The following is a 26,509-nucleotide window of genomic DNA, read 5'->3' on the forward strand; positions in this document are numbered from 1 at the left end:
TGAAGTATAAAGTCTCACTGCTAGGAAAACAAAAATTTTATTTCAGGACCTTTCTTTGTGGAAGAAGCTGTGATAAACACTCCAGGTTTTCAGGTGAGTCCCTGAAGGGCGAGCTACACCCTAAAAGTAAAGGCAAATCACAAATAGACCTGTTCTTGGAAAGCCTGAAACACAAAGCCTAAAACACAGTCTTCTCAGTCACTGACTGGACTGAGGTGATCTGCTTGTAGTGTATCTGCCTGCCAAAATAAACTAAATCACCTCTGGAAGAAAATAATATCATCCAGAACCTCTACAATTCTTTGTATAGTGTATTCAGCATTGAAAATATATAATAAGATATGCTAGGAAACCAAATAAATGAAAGCCAAAAGAAAAAATACAATCAAAAACAGAAATACAGACTTCTAATTAGTATTGGAAGTTCTAGCCAGAGCAAGTGGGCAAGAAAAAGAAATAAAAGGCATTTAAGTCAGAAAGGAATAAGTAAAAACGTTTGCAGACTACATGGCCTTACGTGTAAAAAAACCCTGAAGATTCTACTAAAAAAAAAAAAAAGTTAGCACAAATTCAGCAAAATTGCAGGATACAAAAGCAACATGCAAAAATCAGTTGCATTTTTAGACATTAATAATAAACAATCCAAAAGAAAAATTAAGAGAACAATTCCATTTACAATTACATCAAAAAAATAATAAAATAGTTTGGAATAAATGTAACCAAGGAGGTAAAAGATTTGTACACTGAGAATGATAAAATGTTTATGAAAGAAATTAAAGAAGACGCAAATAAATGGAAAGGCAGCCATGTTCACGGATTGGAAGATGTCAGTACTATCCAAAATGATGGACAGATTCAATGCAATCCTTATCTAAAACCCAATGATATTTTTAGCAAAAATAGAAAAATTCATCCTGAAATTCATACAGAATCTCAAGGGACCCCAAAACAATCTTGAAAAAGAAAAACAAAGATGGAAAACTTACATTTACTGATTTTATAACTTACTACAAAGTGACAGTAATCAAAAGAGTGTACTACTGGCATAAAGACAGATCCATAGAAATCCCAGAAATAAATCCTTGCAGATACAGTCAAATGATTTTTGACAAAGGTGCCAAGTCCATTCAGTGGCGAAAGGTCAGTCCTCAAGATACTGTGCTGGGAAAACTGGATATCCATGTGTAAAAGAATGAAGTTGAACCCTTACTTTACCATATACCATATACAAAGATTAACTCAAAATGGATCAAAAACCGAAACCTAAAATTATACAACTCTTAGAAGAGAATAGAGGAGGAAAGCCTCATAAAATTGGATTTGGCAGTCATTTCTTGGATATAACTCCAAAAGCACAGACAACAAAAGAAAAATTAGATAAACTGGACTTCATTAAAATTGAAAACTTATTTGCATCAAAAAACACCATCAACAAAGTGAAAAGGCGACACACAGAATGACAGAAAATATCTGCAAATCTTATCTGATAAAGGATTAATATCCAGACTATATTGAGAACTCCTACAACTCAATAACAACCAACCATTATGAAGCCATGTATAGATTCAGTGCAATCCCTATCAAAATTCCAGTAGCTTTTTTCACAGAAATAGAAAATATAATCCTAATAGAATTACCTTATGATCCAACAGTCCCACATCTGGGTATATATCCAAAGGAGATGAAATCACTATCTCAAAGAGATATCTGCACTCCCATGTTGATTGCAGCACTATTCAAAATAGCCAAGACATGGAAGCAATCTAAATGTTCATTGGCAGAAAAACAGGTAAAGAAATGTCATATACATATATACATATGTGTGTATACATATATATGCGTGTATACATATGTATATATGTATGTGTGTATATATATATATATATATATATATATATATATATATATGTATATATGTATATTTATACACCAGACTCCTAGAAACAGGGTAGAATGGTGAGTACCAGGAGCTGAAGAGTGGAGGAAATCAGGAAATGTTGGTCAAAAGGTACTAACTTTCAATTATAAGATAAATAAGTTTGGAGATCTAATGTGCATTAGGTGACTATAGTTAATAATACAATTATATCAGACAAAATACAATTTAAAACAAAGACTGTAACAAGAGACAAAGAAGGACAATATATATATTAATAAAGAGGACAATCCAATAAGATTATATAACAATTGTAAATATGCACTGAACATGGGAGAACCCAAATACATAAAATTATTAATAATAAACATAAAGAAAATAATCAATAGTAATACAATAATAGTAGGAGATTTTGCCACTCCACTTACATTGATGCACAGATCATCTAAACAGAAAATCAACAAGGAAACAGTGGCTTTGAATGATACACCGGACCATATGGATTTAACAGATATTTTCAGAACATTCCATTCTAAAACAGCAGAATACACATTCTTTTCAAGTGTACATGGAATATTCCCCAGAATAGATGACGTATTAGGCTACAAAACAAGTTTCAATAAATTCAGAAAGATCAAAATCATACCATGCAACTTTTCTGAACACAGTGCTATCAAAGTAGTAGTCATATGAAAAAATCAGGAAAGAACACAAACATGGAGGTTTAAAAATGCTGCTAAACAATGAATGAGTCAAGCAGGAAATAAAAGAAGAAATAAAAAAGTACATAGAAACAAATGAAAATGGAAGCACAATGGTCCAAAATACTTGGGATGCAGCAAAAGTGGTTCCAAGAGGAAAGTTTATAGCAATACAAGCTCACCTCAAGAAGCAAAAAATAAATAAATAAACAACCTATGCTTATACTTAAAGGAGCTAGAAAAGAAAGAACAAACAAAACACAGACCCAGCAAAAGAAAGGAAATAATAAAGATGAGAGCAGAAATAAATGATATAGAAACCAAGAAAAACAATGGCACAGATCAATGAAACCAGGAGTTGGTTCTTTGGAAAGATCAACAGCATTAATAAACCTCTAGCCAGACTCATCAAGGGGCACCTGGGTGGCTCAGTTGTTAAGCATCTGCCTTCGGCTCAGGTCATGATTCCAGGGTCCTGGGATCGAGCCCCACGTTGGGCTCCCTGCTCAGCGGAAAGCCTGCTTCTCCCTCTCCCACTCCCCCTGCTTATGTTCCCTCTCTTGCTGTGTCTCTCTCTGTCAAATAAATAAATAAAATCTTTAAAAAAATAAAATAAACCTCTAGCCAGACTCATCAAAAAAAAAAAAAAAAGAGAGAGAGAGAGGACCCAAATAAACAAAATCAGAAATGAAACAGGAGAAATAACAACTGACACCACAGAAATGCAAAGGAGTATAAGAGAATATTATGAAAAACTATATGCCAACAAATTGGACACCTTAGAAGAAATGGATAAATTCCTAGAAGCATATAACCTACCAAAACTGAAGCAGGAAAAAATAGAAACTTTTTTTTTTAAGATTTTATTTATTTATTTGACAGAGAGAAAGAGAGAGAACAAGTACGCAGAGAGGCAGGCAGAGGGAGAGGGAGAAGCAGGTTCCCCGCTGAGCAGGGAGCCCGATGCAGGGCTCGATCCCAGGACCCTGGGATCATGACCTGAGCCGAAGGCAGCCGCTTAACCCACTGAGCCACCCAGGTGCCCCAAAAAATAGAAACTTTGAATAGACCAATTACCAGGAATAAAATTGAATCAGTAGTCAAAAATCTCCCCAAAAGATAAAAGTCCAGGACGAGAGGGCTTTACGAGCAAATTCTACCAAACATTTGAAGAAGAGTTAATACATGTTCATCTCAAACTATTCCAAAAAAATAGAAGAGGAAGGAAAACTTCCAAATTCATTCTGTGAGGCTAGTATCACCCTAATACCAAAACCAGAAGAAGACACCACAAAAAAGAGAACTATAGGCCAATAACTCTCACAAATATATGTGCAAAAATCCTCAACAAAATATTAGCAAACTAAATCCAACAAAGCATTAAAAATCCTAGAGAATGATCAAGTGTGATTTATTCCCAGAATGCAAGGATGGTTTAATATTCACAAAACAATCACATGATACATCACATCAATAAGAGAAAGGATAAAATCCATAAGATCATTTCAATAGATGCAGAAAATGCATTTGACAAAATACAATATCCATTTATGATTTAAAAAAAAAAAAAAAACCTCTCTGCAACATAGGTTTAGAGGGAACATACCTCAACATAATAAGGGCCTTATATAAAAAACTCACAGTCAACATCATACTCAGTGGGGAAAAAAATGAGAGATTTTTACCACTTATTCAACATAGTATTAGAAGTCCTAGCCACAGCAATCAGACAACAAAAAGAAATAAAAGTCATCCCAATTGGTAAGGAAGAAGTAAAATTCTTACTATTTGCAGATGACATGATACTATATATAGAAAACCCTAAAGATTCCACCAGAACACTACAGAACCCATAAATGAATTTACTCAAGTCTCAGGAAACAAAATCATTGTACAGTAATTTGTTCATTCCTATACATTAATAATGAAGCAGCAGAAAGTAAAACGAAGGAAACGATCCCATTTAAAGTTGCACCAAAAACAAACATAAACTATTGGGACTACATCAAAATAATAAGCTTCTACACAGCAAAGGAAACAGTCAACAAAACTAAAAAGCAACCTATGGAATAGGAGAAGATATTTGCAAATGACATATCTGATAATGGGTTAGTATCCAAAATATAAAATGAATTGATAAAACTCAACACCCAAACAACAAATAATTTAAAAATGGGCAGAAGACATAGACATTTGTCCAAAGAAGACTTACACATGGCCAACAGGCACATGTTCATCATCACTTCCCATCAAGGAAATGCAAATCAAAATTACAATGAGCTCTCACCTCACACCTGTCAGAATAGCTAAAATCAACAACAGAAGAAACAAAAAGTGTTGACGAGGATGTGGAGAAAAATGAAACCTCATGCACTATTGGTGGGAATGCAAACTGGTGCAACCACCAGTGGAAAGTAGTATGGAGGACCCTCAAAAAATTAAAAAATAAACTGCCCTATGATCCAGTAATCACACTACTGGGTATATACTTAAAAAATAGGAAAACATTAATTCAAAGTGGTACATGCACCCTTATGTTTATAGCAGCATTATTTACAATAGTAAAATTATGGAAGCAGCCACATGTCCATTGATAAATGAATAGATAAGGAAGATAGAGGAGGAAGATGGCAGGAGAGTAGGAGGACCCTAGGCTCACCTCATCCCACAAATACAACTAGATCACTATCAAATCATCCTAAATACCCTAGCAATCAACCTGAAGACTGCTACAACTAAAAGGAGTGAAGAGACCACACTGAAGAAGGTAGGAAATGTAGAGATGTGGCTTAGGGGGAAAACAGATCCTGGCTGCTGCAGAGGGGATGGAGCCATGGTCTTGGAGAAGGGTGAGAGGGTGGGGAGCACACAAGGGAATGTACAAGGAGAACCTAGAGCAGCTGAATTTTGTGAGTTCTTACAACTAGCAGGGCTTGAAGCCTGGAGTTTTAAGGGTCAGCGGGCTAGACTGGGATAGACCCCAGAGAGCACTGTGCTGCTCCTCGAAAGAAGGCAGGCAAACAACCTAGGGGAATCCAGCATGGAAATAATGATGTGAAGATTGCCTACGGAACACAGTGGGGACATTATTTGCTCTTCTTGAGTGTCCCTGAAAGGCAACATTCATGGAGAAATCTGTCCAGGAACAAAGGAGCTGGCTGGGGCCATTTCCCTCCTCCGCCCCTCAGCATAAACACAGAGCCACTGGCTGGAAGCAGCCAAATGCTGACACTGGATACCTAACTTGCTTACACTAAGCCCCATCCCCTTGCACTATAGTGGAATTGCCTTTCTCAGCCACGCTTGCCTCTGTCCCAGCACAGCTGGCCCCTCCCCCAGAAAACCAGCACAAAAGACTGCCCACACCACATGTCCCAAACAGAGAGTTTTGCAGGACCTCAGTTCTTGTGGAAGTGGTGTCAGGTCTCATATCACAAGCAGACTAGAACACACCTAGTTAAAACTCATCACATTCAATCCAGGGAGGAAATAATGTCCACAGAAGGCAAGGAGAGCATCTGCAGATGACAGGCCAGAAGGATAGAGCAAAACACAATAGCAGAGCACATGCAACACACACTGGAGGCACTCCCTAAAGCGCTAGGCCTTGGGCATTACAGGACCTCTTCTTCATAAGACCATTACTTTCATGAGCAGAAGACATAACTGGCTTTTCTAACACAGAGAAGTCAGAGACATAGACAAAATGCAAAAATGGAGGAATTTGTCCAAAATGAAAGAACAAGATAGGGCCATGGTCAGAGATCTAAGTGAAGCAGATAGAAATAACATGCTTGTTAGAGAATTTAATGCAATGATCATAAGGATATTCACTGGGCTTGAGAAAAGAATGGAAGACACCAGTAAGACCCTTACCACCAGGTTAAAGAGTTAAAAAATAGTCAGAGTTGAAGAATGCAATAAATGAGATCGGAAAGTCTTAATGCAATGAACAGCAGGCTGAAAGAAACAGAGGAATAAATTAGTGACATAGAATACAAAATAATGGAAGACAATGAAGCCAAATAAAAGAGAGAAAGAAGAATGATGGAACACGATAATAGACTTAGGGAATTCAGTGACTCCATCAAATGTAATAGCATTCATAGTAATAGGAGTCCCAGAAGAAGAGAGAGAAATGAGGGCAGAAAACTTATTTGAGGAAATAATAGCTGAAAATTTCCCTAATCTGGGGAAGGAAACAGACATCCAGATCCAGGAGGCACAGAGAACTCCCATCAAAAAAAATCAACAGGGGCACCTGGGTGGCTCAGTTGGTTAAGCAGCTGCTTTCAGCTCAGGTCATGATCCTGGAGTCCCGGGATCGAGCCCCGCGTTGGGCTCCCTGCTCGGCGGGGAGTCTGCTTCTCCCTCTGACCCTCCTCCCTCTCATGCTCTCTGTCTCTCATTCTCTCTCTCTCAAATAAATAAATAAAAATCTTTAAAAAAAAATCAACAAAAGCAGGCCAACACCAAACCGTATTGTAATTAAATTTGCAAAACATGGTGATAAACAAAAACCTTAAAAGCAGCAAGACAAAAGAAGTCCTTAATTTATAAGGGAAGACCCATAACACTAGCTGCAGATTTCTCAACAGAAACTTGGCAAGCCCAAAGGGAGTGCTGTGATATATCCAAAGTGCTGCATGGGAAAATTCTGCAGCCAAGAATCCTCTATCCAGCAAGGCTATCATTCAGAATAGAGGGAGAGAGACAGAGTTTCCCAGACAGACAAAAACTAAAGGAGTTCATGACCACTAAACCAGCCCTGCAAGAAATATTAAAGGGGGACTCTTTGAGTGGAAAGGAGAGATTAAAAGTAACAGTATAAAGGCAGGAAACAAAAAAGCAGTAAAAAATGAATATTTCTGTAAAAAATCATTCAAGGAACTCATTTTAAAAAGGATATAAAATATAATAACAGACCTAAAATGTGGGGGGGAAGAGGAGAAAAGAATGGGTTCAACCTTAATTGAACATTAACTTACTATAGAGTGCTATTTGCGAAAGAGGTTATATACAAACCTAATGGTACCCATATATCAAAGACCACTCATAAGTGCAAAGAATACAGAGAAAGAAATACAAATATATCACTAAAGAAAATCAGCAACACAAGAAAGACAAGAGAAGATCAGAGAAAATATACAGAAACCACCAAAACAAGTAGTAAAATGGTGCTAAGTACATATCTATCAATAATTACTGTGAATGTAAATGGACTAAATACTCCAATCAAAAGACATAGGGTGTCAGAATGGATTAAAAAAAAAAAAATATCTGTATGCTGCCTACAAGAGATACATTTTAGACCTACAGACACCTGCAGAATGAAACTGAAGGGTTGGAGAAATATTTATCATCCAAATGGATGTCAAAAGAAAGAGTAGCAATACTTATATCAGACAAACTAGACATTAATAAACACACTAAGAAAGACAAAGAAGGGCACTATATAATCATAAAGGGGCAATCCAACAATAGGATATAAAAATTATAAATATTTATGCACCTAATGTGGGATCACCAAAATATATAAAATATTTAATAATAAGCATAAAGGAACTCATTGATAATGCAATAATAGTAGGGGACTTTTACACCCCACCTACATCAATGGAGAGATCATCTAAACAAAATCTGCAAGGAAAAAATGGCTTTGAATGACACACTGGACCAGATGGACTTAACATATCTATTCAGAACATTCCATCCTAAAAAAGCAGTTCTTTCCAAGTGCAAATGGAACATTCTCCGGAACTGATCACATAATAGGCCACAAAACAGGCCCTAACAAATACAAGAAGATTGAAGTCATACCTGCACCTTTTGTGACCACAATGCTATGAAACTAGAAGTCAAAAACAGGAAAAAATTTGGAAAGACCACAAATACAGGGAGGTTAAATAACATGCTACTAAACAATGAATGGGTCAACCAGGAAATAAAAGAAGTAATTTAAAAATACATGGAAGCAAATGAAGATAAGCATTCCTAAGAGGGAAGTTTATAGCAACACAGAACTATTTCAAGAAACAAGAAAAATTTCAAACAACCTAACCTTACACCTAAAGGAGCTAGAAAAGGAACAACAAACAAAGCCTAAAGCCAGAAAGAGGGAGGAAATAATGAAGATTAGAGCAGAAATAAATGATATAGAAACTAAAAACAATAGAACAGATTAATGACACCAGAAGCTGGTTATTTGAAAAAATTAATAAAGTTGATAAGACTCTAGCCAGACTTACTAAAAAGAAAAGAGAAAGGACCCAAATAAATAAAATCATAAATGAGACGGGAGAAATAACAACCAACACCACAGAAATATAACAGAATATTATGAAAAACTATATGCCAACAAATTCCTAGAAGAAATGAATAAATTCCTAGAAACATATAAACTACCAAAACTGAAACCATAAGAAATAGAAAAGTTGACCAGACTGATAACCAGCAAAGAAATTGAATCAGTAATCAAAAAACTCCCAACAAACAAAAGTCCAGGACCAAATGGCTTTACAGGCAAATTCTACCAAATATTTAAAGAAGAGTTAATACCTATTCTTCTCAAACTATTCCAAAAAATACAAGAGGAAGGAAAACTTCCAAATTCATTCTATGAGGCCTGCATTACCGTGATACCATCACCAGATAAAGACACCACAAAAAAAGAGAACTACAGGCTAATATCAGTGATGAACATTGATGCAAAAATCCTCAACAAAATACTAGCAAACCCAACCCAACAACACATTAAAAAAAGTAATTCACCACGATCAATTTGGATTTATTCCTGGGTTGCAAGGCTGCTTCAGTATTTGCAAATAAATCAATGTGATATATCACTTTTAAAAAAGAAAGGCTGGGGCACCTGGGTGACTCAGTCAGTTAAGCGTCTGACTCTTGATTTCAGCTCAGATCATGATTTCAGGGTTGTGAGGTTGAGCCCTGCATCAGGCTCCATACTGGGTGTGGAGCCTCTTAAGATTCTCTCTCTCCTTCTCCCTCTGTCCCTCCCCAACCTCTCTCCCTCTCAAAAAAAAAGGAAGGATAAGAACCATATGATCATTTCAATATATGCAGAAAAAGCATTTGACCAAGTACAACATCCATTCATGATAAAAACCCTCAATAAAGTAGATTTAGATGGAATATACCTCAACATAATAAAAGCCATATATGAAGAACCATAGATGATATCATCCTAAATGGGGAAACACTGAGAACTTTTCCTCTATGGTCAGGAACAAGGATGTTCACCTACCATTTTCTTCAACATAGTACTAGAAGTTCTAGCCACACCAGTCAGACAACCAAAAGAAATAAAGGCATCCAAATCAGCAAGGAAGAAGTCAAACTGTCACTACTTGTAGATGACATGATACTATATATAGAAAACCCAAAAGATTCGCCAAAAAACTGCTACAACTGATAAATGAATTCAGTTAAGTCACAGGATATAAAATCAATGTACAGAAATCTGTTGCATTTCTGTACACCAATTGTAAAGAAGCAGAAAGAGAAATTAAGGAATCAATCCCATTTACAGTTGCACCAAAAACAGTAAGATACCTAAGAAAACCTAAAAAAAAAAAAAAAGAGGTAAAAGACCTCTACTTTGAAAACTATAAAGCACTGATGAAAGAAATTGCAGATGACACAAACAAATGGAAAGACATTCCATGATCATGGATTAGAAGAACAAATATTGTTAAAATGCTTATACTTCCCAAAGCAATCTACACATTTCATTCCTATCAAAATACCAACAATATTTTTTAAAGAGCTAGAACAATCCTAAAATTTGTATGGAACCAGAAAGACCCCAAATAGCCAAAGCAATCTTGAAAAAGAAAACCAAAGTGGGAGACATCACAATTCCAGATTTGAAGTTATATTACAAAGCTGTAGTGATCAAAACAGTATCAACTGGCAGAAAAAATAGACACATATCAGTAGAGCAGAATAGGAAACCCAGAAATGAACCCACAACTATATGGTCAATTAATCTTCAACAAAGCAGGAAAGAATATCCAATGGGAAAGACACAGTCTCTTCAACAAATGTTTTTGGGGAAACTTGACAGCAACATGCAAAAGAATGAAACTGGACCACTTCCTTACAAAATAAATTCAAAATGAGTTAAAGACCTAATTGTGAGACCTGAAACCACAAAAACCCTAGAAGAGAACACAGGCAGTAACTTCTTTTTTTTTTTCCACACTTTTTTAAGTAGGCTCCATGCCCAATGTGGGGCTTGAACTTATCACCCCAAGATCAAGAGTCACATGCTCTACTGAGGAGCCAGCCAGGTGCCCCACGCAGGAACTACTTTGACATCAGCCTTAGCAACTTCTTCCTAGATATGTCTCCTGAGGCAAGGGAAACAAAAGCAAAAATAAACATTGGAACTACATCAAAATAAAAGGCTTCTTCACAGCAAAGGAAACAATCAACAAAACTAAAAGGCAACCTACAGAATGGGAAAAGACATCTGCAAATGACATATCTGATAAAGAGTTAGTATCCAAAATATATAAAGAACCTATACAACTCAACCCAAAAAACAAATAATCCAATTAAAAGTGGGCAGAGGGCCTGAATAGACATTTTTCCAAAGAAGACATCCAGATGGCCAACAGACCTATGAAAAGATACTCAAATCACTCAGCATCAGGGAAATACAAACCAAAACTACAATGAGATACCACCTCACCCAGTCAGAATGGCTAAAATTAACAACACAGGGAACAACAGGTGTTGGTGAGGATGTGGAGAAAGGGGAACCCTCTTACACTGTTGGTGGAAATGCAAACTGATGCAGCCACTCTGGAAAATAGTATGGAGTTTCCTCAAAATGTTAAACATAAAACTACCCTGTAATCCAGCAATCACACTACTAGGTATTTACCCCAAAAATACAAAAATACTAGTTGAAAGGGATACATGTACCCCAATGTCTATAGCAGCATTATCTACAATTGCCAAAGTATGGAAACAGCCCAAGTGTCCATCGACTGATGAATGGGTAAAGATGTGGTATATTTATACAATGGAATATTACTCAGTCATAAAAATGAATGAAATCTTGCCATTTGCAATGACGTGGTTGGAACTAGAGTACTACGCCACACAAAATAAGTCAGTCAGAGAAAGACAAATACCATATGTTTTCACTCAGGTGGAATTTAAGAAACAAATGAGCAATGCAAAAAAAGAGAGAGAGAAACAGACTCTTAAGTACAGAGAACAAACTGATCGTTATTAGGGGGAAGGTGGGGGGGTTAGGTTAAATAGATGATGGGAATTAAGGAGTGTTCCTGTCAGGATGAGCCCACCGGGTTATTTATAGAATTGTCAAGTTAGTATATTGTACACCTGAAACTAATATAACTATGTTAGCTAACTGGAATTAAAATAAAACTTTTAAAAAATGCAAATAATGAAAAAATGTAAGATTTAAACCCAAACATCCAGTAATTATGTTAAATGTAGATGGACTAAATGTTTCAGTTAAAAGATAGATTTGTCAAATTGGATTATAAGGTAAAACCCAACTTTATGCTACATAAACAAGTCTTACCTGAAGTATAAGGACACAGGTTGAAAATAAAAGGATGTAAAACAATATTCCATGCAAATAGTAAATAAATTGAAGCTGATGTAACTATGCTAATGTCAAAGTATACTAAAGGCAAGAAATATTAGTAGAAACAATGAAAAACATTTTATGGTAGTAAAGTGTCAATGTAACAGGCTATCCCAATCTTTAATTTTTATTTATGTAATAGCATAGCCTCAAAATATACATAGCACCAAAAAGAGCAAAACTAAAAGTAAAATAGATAAATCTAAATCATAGTGAGATATTTTAACACATTCTTGTCAGTAACTGATAGAAGTAGACAAAAGCATCAATGAAATTAACAGAATTGACCTAATTTGTAAATATTGAACACTATACCCAACAACTGCACAATACATATTCAAGAGCAAATTGAATATTTATCAAAACAGACCATATGCCATGCCACAATGCAAGTTTCAACAAATTTCAAAGGACTGAATTCATATAGGGTGACTGAAATCAATGTGGTCTCTGACCACATTAGAATTAAGCCAGAAATAAGTTTTTAAAAGATAGATAGGAAATCCCCAGTGATTAAGCATTGTACTTATAAATAACCGTGGATTAAAGGAGAAACGAGAAGATTGGGATTTAGAGATCATTTTCTTTTTTTTTTTTTTTAAAGATTTTATTTATTTATTTGAGAGAGAGAATGAGACAGAGAGAGAGCACGAGATGGGGGAGGGTCAGAGGGAGAAGCAGGCTCCCCGCCGAGCAGGGAGCCCGATGTGGGACTCGATCCCGGGACTCCAAGATCATGACCTGAGCCGAAGGCAGTCGCTTAATCAACTGAGCCACCCAGGCGCCCCTAGAGATCATTTTCAACTAAACGTATGCATGGGTGGTTTAACATTTATAAATCAATCAGTATATTCCAACATAAAGAGAATAATGGAGAAAAAATCTGAGCATTTCAATAGATGCAAAAAATTGGTAAATTTTAATAGCCATTCATATAAACATATTATAGGAGTCAAAGGAAACTTCCTCAAATATTATTAATAAAGGATATATTCTTAAAACCTAACATCATACTTAGTGGTAAAATATTAAAAGTTTCCTCACCCTACCCCCTCGGATTAGGAATAAGATGTCTGAAATGCCCACCACCACCACTTCCTTTTGGCATTGTACTGCTGCTTATAGCCAGTGGAGCAAGGCATGAAAAAGAAATAAAAGTTATTAGGATTGGAAAAGAAGGAAAGCTGTCATTACTTACAGATCACATGATTATATAAGTAGAAAACCCAAAGTAATATACAGATAAGCTATTAGAATTTATAAGTGAATTAATAAGTTTGCTAGATGCAAGATCAATTCACAAAAAATTAATTGTATTTATATATATTAGCAACATTGAATTAGAAAATAATTTTTAATTATATCATTGACAATATTATCTACAAACATCAAAACAAAACAAAATATGTAAAAACTAAAACCAAAAATATGTAAAAACAAAATGTGCAATAGTATTGGGACATGGGCTGCAAAGCCTAAAATATTTACTCTCTGTCCCTTTATAGAAAATGTTTGCCAGCACCTGGATTAGAAAAATCAAACTTTTAAAGATGTCAGTTTTCTATAGTTGCAATAATTCTATTTAAATTCCCAGCAAACTGTGTGTGTGCATGCATGGATGTGCATGGATGTAAGATAAGAGATGATGTTCAAATGTATAGGGAAATGCAAAGGGCTAAAAAGAACCAATAAAATCTTAAAGAACAAAAATCAAGTTTCAGGACTTCTACACCCTATTTTCAAGATTTATTATAGTGCTACAATTTATATGGCACAAGAATAGACAATTAGGTTAGTGGAACTATGCCAGAATAGAGTTCAGAAATAGACCCACATGATTTATGGCATGCTGCCATATCAGTGCAGTAGGGAATAGATGACCTTTTCAATAAGTGACACTGAATCCATTGTATATCATCTGTGAAAAAAACTAAAGGACCTTGACCCTACCTCACACCATATGGATTGTATGCCCAAATATGAAAGGTAAAATAGTAAAGTTAATGGGAGATAGAGTAGGAAAACCTTTTGACAACCTTGGGGATAGGCAAGGGTTTTTAAATCAGGGCATGGAAGGCACTAAACTTAAAGAAAGATACTGACAAAATTAAGAACTTCTAGTCATCAAAAGAAACTACCAAGAAAAAAAAGACAAGCCACAGAATAGGAGAACATATTTGCAATTCACATAGCTGACAAAAGATTCAAATACAGAATTTATAGAGGACTCCTATAAATCAATAAGGGAAGACAACCCAATATAAAAATGAAGTTATTTCACAAAAGTAGATGACCACTAAACATATGAAGAGGAGCTTAACTTCATTATTTCATCAGGAAAGTACAAGTTAAAGCCACAGTGAAAATACCCCTACATACCTCTTAGAGTGGTTAAAATTAACAACTGATCATACCATTAGCAAAGATGTGGAACAAATGGAGCTTGTATACACTGCTGGTGGGAATGCAAATTGGTACAACCACTCTGGAAAACTATTAGGCAGTATCTGCTAAACCTGGACATACACATACCCTGTGACCTATCATTTCTACTACTGGGTATATACTCAACAGAAATGTATATATATATATATATATATATACACACACATACACACCATTGTTAGAAAGACCTGCTTGCAAGGTTGGCCCTTGGCTGGCATCTGAAGACTTGGATTTGGGGAAGGTTTCCACCATCTTTCTTTTTTATTATTATTTTTTTATTAACATAATGTATTATTTGTTTCAGGGGTACAGGTCTGTGATTCATCAGTCTTACACAGTTCACAGGTGCTCACCCTAGTACATACCCTCCCCAGTGTCCATCACTCAGCCACCTTATCCCTCCCACCCCCCTCCACTCCAGCAACCCTCCCTTTGTTTCTTTTTTTTTTTATTATTATTTTTTAAAGATTTTATTTATTTATTTGAGAGAGAGAGAATGAATGAGAGAGAGCAAGCACATGAGAGGGGGGAGGGTCAGAGGGAGAAGCAGACTCCCCGCCGAGCAGGGAGCCCAATGCGGGACTCGATCCAGGGACTCCAGGATCATGACCTGAGCCGAAGGCAGTCGCTTAACCAACTGAGCCACCCAGGCGCCCTGTTTCTTGAGATTAAGGGTCTCTTATGGTTTGTCTCTCTCTCTGGTTTCATCTTGTTTCATTTTTCCCTCCCTTCCCCTATGATCCTCTGTCTTGTTTCTCAAATTCTTCATATCAGTGAGATCATATGATACTTGTCTTTCTCTGATTGACTTATTTCGCTTAGCATAATGCCCTCTAGTTCCATCCACATCATTGCAAATGGCAAGATTTCATTTTTTGATGGCTGCATAATACTCCATATATATATATATATATATATATATATAGGCCAAAATGTTAACCATATATATATATATACCACATCTTCTTTATCCACTCATCTGTTGATGGACATCTAGGCTCTTTCCATCGTTTGTCTATTGTGGACATTGCTGCTATAAACATTGGGGTGCACGTGCTGCTTCAGATCACTACATTTGTATCTTTGGGATAAATACCCAGTAGTGCAATTGCGGGGCCGTGGGGTAGCTCTATTTTCAACTTTTTGAGGAATCTCCACACTGTTTTCCAGAGTGGCTGCATCAGCTTGCATTCCTACCAATAGTGTAGGAGGGTTCCCCTTTCTCCGCATCCTCGCCAACATCTGTAGTTTCCTGACTTGTTAATTTTAGCCATTCTGACTGGTGTGAGGTGGTATCTGATTGATCCACCATCTTTCTAATGATAAGTATAGTTTAGTAAGTCTTTCTTTTTAAGATTTATTTATTTATTTTGAAAGAGAGAGCACGAGTGGGAGGGACAGAGGGAGAAGGAGAGAGAATCTCAAGCAGACTCCATGCTGAGCACAGAGCCCAACGCGGGGCTCGATCCCATGACCCCAAGATCATGACCTAAGCCCAAATCAAGAGTCGGATGCTTAACTGACTGAGCCACCCAGGTGCCCCTAGTTTATTATATCTTAATTGTGCAAATAATATAGCTTGTGCTGAACACCTGCTCTCCTTCTGAGAGTCTCAAGTTTGGGTACCTGTCAGGCAGAGGGTGCCTATATGATCAGCCCCTTAATTAAAATATTGAGTACCAATTCTCTAGTGAGATGGTAAGCAGCATTTCACACGTGTTGTCACAATTTGATGCTGGAGAAAGTAAGCATGTTCTGCATGACTCCACCGGGAGAGGACTCTTAGAAACTTGTGTCTGTTTTCCTCTAGACTTCCCACCATGCACCTTTTTCCTTTGCTGATTTTGCTTTGTATCCTTTTGCTGTAATGAGTCTTAGCCACAAGTATGACTAGAGTCCCATGAGTCCTTCTTAGCACATCACCAAACCTGAGGTGGTCTTCAGGACACCCAACACAGTGGTGACAGTGGTGGGATTTTCTAGAGTGACCCTAACTCACTTAAATATGGCAAAAGCATTGTTTGAAAAGGGGAAGGTAGAGGACGACAAACCTGTGGTACCTGGGTGGCTATGGATTTATCCATGATACAAAACAGCAGATGAGCTGCTTTCTGTTGTGAGAGGTAAAAGTCACCAATGAAATTTGAAAATGATTGATCCAACTCCAGGAGAGTTGGCTCAGTGGATCCTCTGGCTACTTTTGGCCATGATGGCTGAAGTGAGGGGGAGGGGAAGTGCATCCTAGATGACACCTTCGGTTTTTCTTTTCTCCTCCAGGCTGGAGGAGAAAGGGCCCAAACTTCACTCCCAAAGGTGATCCATGGATGGGCCAAAATGTTAAGAAATTCATGCACCTTTTGTCCAAGTGGGAGGAAGAAAGGTTAAATCACTTCCCAGGGCTGGAGCAGTTTTATAAATCAAAAGGCAAAATACTCTGGCCACTGCTACAGCAACCTCCCACCCCCACCCCCTTATTACAGCTGGGAGCTCTCTGCAACTATAATGTTACATGGGTAAATGCTGAATTTTCTGCGAGAGGTTTGAGCAAACTTTTAATAAGGGGGAAAAGGGAGAATTTTTTATTTTATTTTATTTTATTGTTATTATTATGTTCAGTTAGCCAACATATAGTACATCATTAGTTTTTGATGTAGTGTTCAGCAATTCATTAGTTGTGTATAACACCCAGTGCTCATCACCACATGTGCCCTAAATGGCTTTGTTATTTTGTGGCTATTGCATCTGGAGATACGACAAAAAATGATGTAAAATGTTGTACTTTTGTAATCTCGTAAAGCTAGAGGCATCATTCTGATCAGGGAAAGATACAAAAAAGAAAGAGTGTTAGTGGAACACAGCCACCTTGTTCTTTGTTGCCAGTGAGCAGATAGAAATTCAAATTCTTTGAGTAATGGAAACAGAACTAGTCTCCATAACTGATGATTTTTTTCATAACTAATGATTTTATACTATCATTTTTACCTATTGGAGCTTCTAGAAAAAGGAAGACATGAAAAGACGATCTCCAGATGAAAATAATTTTTTTGAGTTTAAAAAGCAGGTTTTAGTTGCTAATAAGCTTTTACAAAACCAAATGGCTAACTCTTAGAGACTGATAATTTTTCATCCTGATGTGCATAATTTTGAGTGGTCAGTTTGGACTGTAAGACACAATAAAGAGTTTAGGGAAGTCTTGCTTATCACTTAGACTTGGACTTAGACCATGGCCGACTGGCCCCGTAGCATCCCAGCTTTGCTGCTGCCTAAGAAAGCCTGCTAACTTTTTTGACATCCTAATTTGGCATTCGCAGATCCTAATTGCCTGGACCTGACTCTCAGCTGAAACTGGGATGGTCTGCTATAGATTGTTCCCACCTCAGCACCAGATGTGCTGAACTGAAAGCAGGCACAAGCTAAATGAACTCTAAAGGAATAAAATGAACTTTAAATGAATTCAGACTCAAATCATTGCAGATTTGGGTCACCCCTCCTGTAGGGCTCTAAATTTATGAAACCATCCTGCGTTCTGGCTGGGCCATTTAGGACAGTTGATGATGCCCACAGGAAAAGGCTTGTTCTCTGACTGGACCAACTGAAATTGATCTGCTGCTTGGCTCTTTATGTCTGATACACAAATTGATTGCATTCTCGTGATTTCTGCAAAAACTATAAATTGGGGGAAGACACGTCACAAGAAATGTGACCCCTTCCCCACTCCTGACAGATTGCTCTTGACCCCTTCTTGGGACTGTGCCACTGCTGTTGGTGGTTGTGTTTGGCTTTCCAGATTAGTTCCGGTTTACAAAAATGGATTGATAACTTCACTCCTCTCACCTTTCTCCTGATACACAAACCTTAGTAATGCAATTTGCTTAGTAAATGCAGCTATCCCCAGAAAGAGAGTGATAACTTTTCTGAGCTGCTCACTGGATAAATGATCAGGACAAAAGGGAAGAGTGGCATGAAAACTCATTTTCAAAATATTTGAAAATTCAGGATTTCATCTTGACCAATCCCTTGACATGATATGTCTTTCTGGTTAAACTGTATAAAAATGTTTGCCTATGAAAATGCTCTTAAACATCTTGCATACAGTTCTTCCAGACAAAAGTTCTGAATGAGAGGAGAAAATTGTAAAACTCTGGTTGCTAAATGAGACAGCTGCTTTCAGGAGACACTCCCATTGGAATCAAAGAATGAACTGAATTGTTTGGACTGGAGTGGAAACCTTGGGATAGGAGGCCTGCGGTGGGAGGCCCTATTGGAGGTCATGTTAACCTAAACTGCCTGATTAATGTATGTGATGCCTAACATTTGTAAACTCTTTTTGTCCAAGAGTACTGTGTGTGCCCTCTGGAACTGTACTTGTCTGTGAGCCCTGACTGTCCTGGCACTGCCTCAGCCTTGGAAGGCATTCAGGTCAGGTTCAATTTACTGGCCAGGCTTGTGCTGTGCCTGGATTTTTTTCTAAGAATAGCATTCTCAGGCTTGTCATGTGAACTCTTTTTCTGCACAGTCCACCCCATTGGCTCTTGGCCAAGGTGTCTTTGTCAGTAGGCCCCAATGCAGCAAAGTAAGCTTAATCTATAGTGTTAGCCTCGAGACTAAAAACTGCTTGCAAGTTTGTCCCTTGGATGACATCTGAAGACCTGGATTTGGAGAGGATTCCACCATCCTCTTAAGGATAAGAGTGGTTTACTGTGTGTCTAAACTGTACAAAGAGTATGCCTTATGCTGAATACCTGTTTTCCTTTTGAGAGTCTGGAGTTTGGGTATGTGCTATGCAGAAGGTGCCCATGTGACCAGCCTCTAATAAAAACATTGAGTCTCTAAGAACATCCTTGGTAGATAGCATTTCACACATGTTGTCACATTTTGATGCTGGAGGAATTATGCATGTGCTATGTGACTGCACTAGGAGAAGAATCTTAGAAGTTTGTGCCTGGTTTCCTCTGGACTTTGCACCATGCACCTTTTTTCTTTGCTGTTTTTGCTTTGTATCATTTTGCTTAGTAAACCTTAGCCATTAATACAGCTGTATACTGAGTTCTGTGAATCCTAGTGAATCACCAAACCTGGAGGTAATCTTTGGGACCTCCAGAACAACAAGAATGTTCATAGAAGCTTTATTTATAATACCAAAAAATGGGGGGGGGGATCTCAAATGTCCATCAACAAGTGAATGGGACAAATAATTATACATTCACACACTGGAATATTATACAGCAATGAAAACAAGTGAACCAATTCTACATACACCAATATGGTTGAATCTAATAGACATAATGTTGAGTGAAAGAAACCAGATGCAAAAAGGTACATATTTTATGATTTTATTAATATAAAGCTTAGAAATGGACCTACTTATTTATGGTGATTGATGTTTGAACGGTGATTAACTTTGGGAGCTGGGGGATGTTAATAACTGGAAAGGGGCACAAGGGAGGCTTCTGCAGTGCTGATAATGTTCCATATCTTTTTTATTATGTTCAATTAGCCAGCATATAGAACATCATTAGTTTTTGATGTAGTGTTCAGTGCTTCATCAGTTGCGTATAACACCCAGTGCTCATCACCACTTTAATGTTAATTAATAGTGCCCTCTTTAATATACATCACCCGGTTACCCCATCTCCCCAACCCCTCCCTTCTGTAACCCTCGGTTTGGTTTCTGGAGTCCAGAGTCTCTCATGGTTTGCCTCCCTCTCCGATTCCATATATTGATTTGGGTTGTGTGCTTACTATGTAAATATTCATTAATTTTTACATTTAACATTTATATACTTCATGTATATTATACTATAAGAAATTACCCCCAAAAAATACTCTAGTGTCCAGTGATGGGTGAAAAGATAAACACAACATGGTGTGTACATACAGTGGAAAGTTTTTCAGTCTTGAAAAAGAATAAAATTCTGACACATAGTACAAAATGGGTGAACCTTGAAGACATTATTCTAAGTGGAATAAACCAGTCATAAAAGGACAAATACTGTATGATTCCACATATATGAGGTACCAAGAGAAGGCAAATTTATAGATACAGAAAGAATGGTGATTGCCAGGGGCTAGCGAGAAGGGAACATGGGGAGTTATTGTTTAATGGGTACAGTTTCAGTTTGGGAAGATGGAAAAGTTCTGGAGATGGGTGGTGATGATAGTTGTATTACACTGTGAATGTACTTAATGCCACTGATTAAAAATGGTTAAAATGGGGCGCCTGGGTGGCTCAGTTGGTTAAAGCATCTGCCTTCGGCTCAGGTCATGATCCCAGGGTCCTGGAATCGAGCCCCGTGTCAGGCTCCCTGCTCAGTGGGGAGTCTGCTTCTCCCTTTGCCCCTCCCCCTGCTCTTGCTCTCTCTCTCTCTCTCTCAAATAAATAAATGATTTATTTTAAAAAAATAAAATGAAAATTGTTAAAATGGTAAATTTTATGTTGTATATATTTTACTACAATAAAAAAAGAAACAAAATGGAAGGAGCAGTGTATAAACCTGGTTGTGATATCAATCTAAGGTAAAATGTGCGCTTTCCAGAGTGGACCCTGGAATATGACCAAGGCATTGACAGCTCTCTGGTTCTGTCCCTAAAAGTGAAGCAACACTAACAATGTGCATCTTTGATAAGTTTCATACTTAGGATAAAACAGGGGCAAAAATAAAATCCCCAAGAAAAATGTGTTCCAAAAAAAAAAGCGGTACAGTTCTGTCAGTACTAACATGAAATGATATTCAATATATATTTTGGGGAAAAAGTTTGAGAACAAGCTCTTTGTGTATAGTGCTATCCTATGTTATACAAATATATCCTATGTTATAAAAGGGGAAAAAATGTGTGAATAAATGAACTATTTCCTTGTTATAAGAGGTATTGATGTAATAATTGCCTTTTGAAAGACAAAAAGAAATTCAACTACATGTAACATAAACATCAATTATCAGATAGATTCTAATTTCAGAATGCTAACCTACAAAAAAACAAGACATCTTATATTCAGGGAAATAAGGTGTGTGTGTGTGTGTGTGTGTGTGTACATACATACATACACACATAATATTTAGACACATGAACAGATTCTGTATAAATTTTCATTAAAATTATGCCTTTTGTAGCTGTCTGATAGTTCAAGTGTTCCCTTAAGTTTTCAAAAATGTTCCTGTGCCAAGTGAATTTTACACTATGTGTAAGGTTTCACAAAATTTCCCATCAGACACAATAATATTAAAATATTTTGACTTATTTGGATAAGATGTGCTGTTCACTGAATTAAAATGTGTCAGCACTATGCAATTGAAGGAGATCAAGATAAATTCATTTCAGTTTTTTGGTTTAGTATGCCATCTTTAAGCTGATGAGCTTTTGTTCAGCTTTATTGAAGCATAGTTTACATTAATATTTGATAGTCAATATAGCTTTTGCCGTTTTCATGGGATTTAAGGAAATTCAGCATATAAATATCAGTAATAGAATTCTATCATTCATAGAACTATTAATTTTCATGTGCATTCTTTTCTCTCATATATAGATTATGTGGCTTCTTTGTAAGAGCATAAAGTCCTTTAAGAACAGAGATAATTGCATACTCTTTCTCTTGGAGAGCCCTACAGTGCTTCGTATGGCCTTGTACATGACATAGATACTAACTTTGAGACACAGAACTTTGTTCAATCAGGAAATGTAAACCTAATACAAAGAAAAAAAACTGTTTCCTGATTGGATTTGTGCCCTAGAAAGATCTTGAGCATTTCTCAATTCTATCTCAGGATGCAACAGTAGAATGAAACTCAGTGGACGACCCTACAGGCATATGGGAGTCCTTGGAACTTCAAAACTCTATGACATTCGGAAAACTATCTTCTCCTTCACACCACAGGTGGGTGGAATGAGCTTTAGCATGCATTGAGATGAATGGAAGTAAAACAAACATTATAGAAATAAAACATCACTGGAGTTAGAACAAGTATTAGAGTATTTTAGAATTAATATGTAACAAGTATTAGGCCTTGCACATATTAAGTTGCTTAATAAATATTTGTTGAGTTGGACTGAATGGAAGTTGTAGCACAGAACAATGCCAAGTGATTGTGGCTACCAAGAGTAGTCCTGGGTGTTGCAGAAACAGTGACTAGGGATTTTATAAATGTTGGAGTACTTTAAAAAGTACTCCTTTTAAATGTTAAAAATAAGACTGTATTTGTCCTTTATTAACAAAATATAGTCTTTTTTATTTAGCTACCGAATTATGTGTTCTCTTTGTTTTGGGCAGGGGCCCTTTTTATATGCCTGGAAATCATTGATATCCTCTTCTAAACAAAAATGTCAGTACTGTTTTAGCCATGATTATGCACATTATTAGGCTGATATTTATTAGCCACATCACAATAATAAGCCAAATTATATGTGTGCATAGGAGGAGAAACTATTTTCTGGAAAGAAAGCTGACGCTCCCCATTTGTCATCTTATATCTGAAATTGTGCAGCTGAGGTATAGACAAAAGAGTAATGGACCATAGATTCTATTTCTGACCTTGCCATTTGCTAGCCATATGACTTTGTTAATCCGCTTAATGTCTCTTGGCCTTATTTTCATCTATTAAAAGATAAGCCTTCACTCATTTGTTATATAATTAAATAAAATTATGTCCTTGAAAACACTTTGTAAACTATAGTACACTATAAAAATGTCAAAAACTATTATATGTACTAATGGACTATCAGCTTCTTTGGAAAGAATGAGGCACTAAAGTTGGGGATATTGTTGCCTCTGTGACATGTTATATAGCCCTGTGAATATGTGAGTACTTGAAAATATTACTGGACAGTTGTAAGAGCAAATTATTCTGAGCTGTTATTTTTCTTCTTTTTCTCAGTTTATAGACCAGCAACAGTTCTACCTAGCTCTGGACAACAAGATGATAGTAGAAATGCTTAGAACAGACCTCTCCTACCTCTGTAGCCGCTGGAGGATGACAGGCCAACCCACCATCACCTTCCCCGTCTCACATACCATGCTTGGTAAGGTTGTATGAGGCAAGAAACAAATGTATTTTTGGAATAAATCATGTGGTTAGTCCTTCAAATGCTTAGAGTCACCGGAGAACTACTCATTATCATTTAGTCTTTCAATAGTTATATATTAGCCCCTATTTTGTGCCAGGCACTTATCAAAGCACTTGGGTTACATGAGGTGAATAAGGCAGCTGAGGTTTCTACTCTCATGGAGCTTATGTTTTAGAATTAATATGTAACAAATGAACCAATGCAGAAGAATATTTCAGATGGTTTGAGAGCTATAATTCAAAAAATGTAATAGAATAACTTGGGGGCTACTTGGGGACTAATTGGCTTTTAGGTCAATTTGCAGAAACTTTATTAATGCAATTCATTTTAAAGATAATAATAATACATTCTGCATCTGTCTTACTCCAGTGGAGCATCAAGATTTTATAGATGAGTTCCCATACTTATCCTTCCAAGGTTTGCCTAACCGAAGCAGTAAGATTTAACAGGGAGAAGTGAATAGGCTTTCAGTTTATCTTTCCCTTATTGACTGGGCTTCCTGACATTGCTTATTTGAAACTGGGTGAAAGGACTTATTTTTCTTTCAGTTCCTGGAGGACTAGAGCCAATACTGAAGCACTGCTTTCTTTCTGTGTCTTTGCAATTGCTTCTAAAAGCCTGTTTGTGCTGCCAGAGTACATAGAATTCCTTTTCATTAGAGAAGAATCCTTTCTCATAAATCATTCAATGTCCAGTCAGACTGTTAGGGATATTGGTCACATCTCTAAAGTGCTTCAAAAACAGAGGAACTGAGAAAGTAGGATAGTCTTTCTTCTTTTTGCCTTTCTTCTTTATTTAAGCCAATTTACAAATACCTCATTAATAAACACTATGTTCCCAGAATTGTCTTCAGAAAGTATAGAGTCCAATTGGAGAGGCAAAGCTGATACACAAAAATAATAGAAAACAATTGAAGACAGTTATATAAAGAAGTACCAAACCATTAGATTAGTATTTTAAGGTGAAGGCGATCAAGTTGTTAAAGAAAATTTCTTGACTGAGGTGGGACTTATCAAGGCTTTTTGGGATGGGTAGAGGGAAAAAGGAAAGGCACTTTAGTTAAGGGAAAAATACCATGAATGAGACTAGAGACAGGGTTGAGCTTGACTTGTGAGTGCACAATGGAGAGGCCAACCTGCATAGAGTGGCTTTGCATGTTGGAGTATAATTATCCACAAAGTTAGATAAGGTGGGGTCACATTATGAAGGCATTGAAAATAAGCAAAGATATTTAACCAGATTTTCTCAGAAGTCTGAAAGTATCAAAAGTTTTTGAGCAAGGAGCGACATGATGAAAGTAGTGTTTACAGAATATTGATTTGATGACAGTATACACTGTAGTGAGGAGAATTTGATATCAAAGAAAATAATCCAGGTTTGAGATGATGAGAAGATACATTGGATTGGTGGTAATAACAATAGAGTGGGAAAGAAGAATACAGGAGTCAGTTTAGACAACACCTGCAAGTCAAATGTTGGCTAACTAGATATGGGATATGAATCAAGGTGATGTGAAGATTTAGAGACTAGGTAAATAATGCTGCCTTTGATAGAAGCAGAGAAATTCTATAGGAAGATGCCAATTGTAAAGGGACATGTTGAATTTGTGGTGACAAAGAGATTTCAAAATTGAAATATCTAATAGGTGAGATACACAGCCATGGCTTGGGGAGAAAAATAAAACTAAAGATCTAGATTTAAATCACAAAGTTTTGATACTTGGTATTTGGTCACACAACAAAAGCAGCAGTAACAATAGCAGTAATAACTGCAATATTTATTGAACATTTTCTCTGTGCTAGGCACTGAGCTAAGTGCTTTCAATGCATTATTTTGAAATCTCTACAACTCTATTCAGGTAGGTAATATTAATAGCCCCATTTTATAGAGTCACAAAGCTTGTGACAGAGTCGGGCCTCTAACCAGGTCTGTCGGTCCCCAAATCCTATGATACCAACAGCTGTGTGTTTTTGTTAGTGACAGTTTTGTGCTGGTGAAATGAGAATGAATATGCTAGCGATCACATTAAAATGTGAATTAGTTAAATTATCATATTAAAGATAAAGATATCCAGAATACATATAAGACCAAAATCCAGCTAGATGCTACTTACAAAAGCTATCCCTAAGATAAGATTATACGGGAAAAACAGAAAATAAAGGAATGTGTAAGATAAATCATGTAAATGCTAACAAAAAGGAAGCAATGGTGGCAACACTAATATTAAAAATAGTAAATATAATTCAAGGCACATGTCAGTAAAAGGGACAGGAAGGATATTTTATATTGATAAGAGTTACACAGAAAAAAGCAGAATCAAATCTATAAATACTGATAACAAACTGATGGTTGCCAGAGGGGAGGGGGTTGGGGGATTGGACAAAATGGGTGAAGGGGAAAGGGAGATATAGGTTTCCAGTTATGGAATGAATAAGTCATGGGAATCAAAGGCACAGAATAAGGGGTACAGTCGATAATATTGCAATAGCAATGTAATGAAACAGATAGTAAGGACACTTGGGGTGAATACAGCATAATGTATAAACTTGCCAAATCACTGAGTTGTACACCTGACACTAACGTAACATTGTGTGTCAACTATACTCAAAAAGGGAGTTGCAGTATAACAAGATGATATAACAGTTTTAAACTTTTATCTACACAGCATCAGTGAAATGTATAAAGCAGATATTTAGGAAAACTTAAAGACAATATGATAAAACCATTGTACAGTCATAGTGGGAAACCATAACATACTTCTATCACAATGTCACAGAT

At 36.7% G+C, this 26,509-nt stretch overlaps 1 protein-coding gene across 6 annotated transcripts in view; it reads left to right on the forward strand.

Annotated features, from left to right (window-relative positions):
• The window catches only part of PHKA1 (phosphorylase kinase regulatory subunit alpha 1), a 139,669-nt gene that overhangs the window by 70,454 nt on the left and 42,706 nt on the right, over positions 1 to 26,509 (forward strand). For all 6 annotated transcript variants that reach the window (XM_044911546.1, XM_044911548.1, XM_044911547.1 and 3 more), the window contains exons 15-16: positions 22,435 to 22,544; positions 23,542 to 23,686. In XM_044911546.1, the coding sequence (XP_044767481.1) occupies positions 22,435 to 22,544; positions 23,542 to 23,686 (255 nt within the window). The remainder of the gene's footprint in view (positions 1 to 22,434; positions 22,545 to 23,541; positions 23,687 to 26,509) is intronic.

The sequence above is a fragment of the Neomonachus schauinslandi genome, chromosome X (genome assembly GCF_002201575.2).
Source record: "Neomonachus schauinslandi chromosome X, ASM220157v2, whole genome shotgun sequence".
In the NCBI taxonomy this organism is placed as follows: domain Eukaryota; kingdom Metazoa; phylum Chordata; class Mammalia; order Carnivora; family Phocidae; genus Neomonachus; species Neomonachus schauinslandi.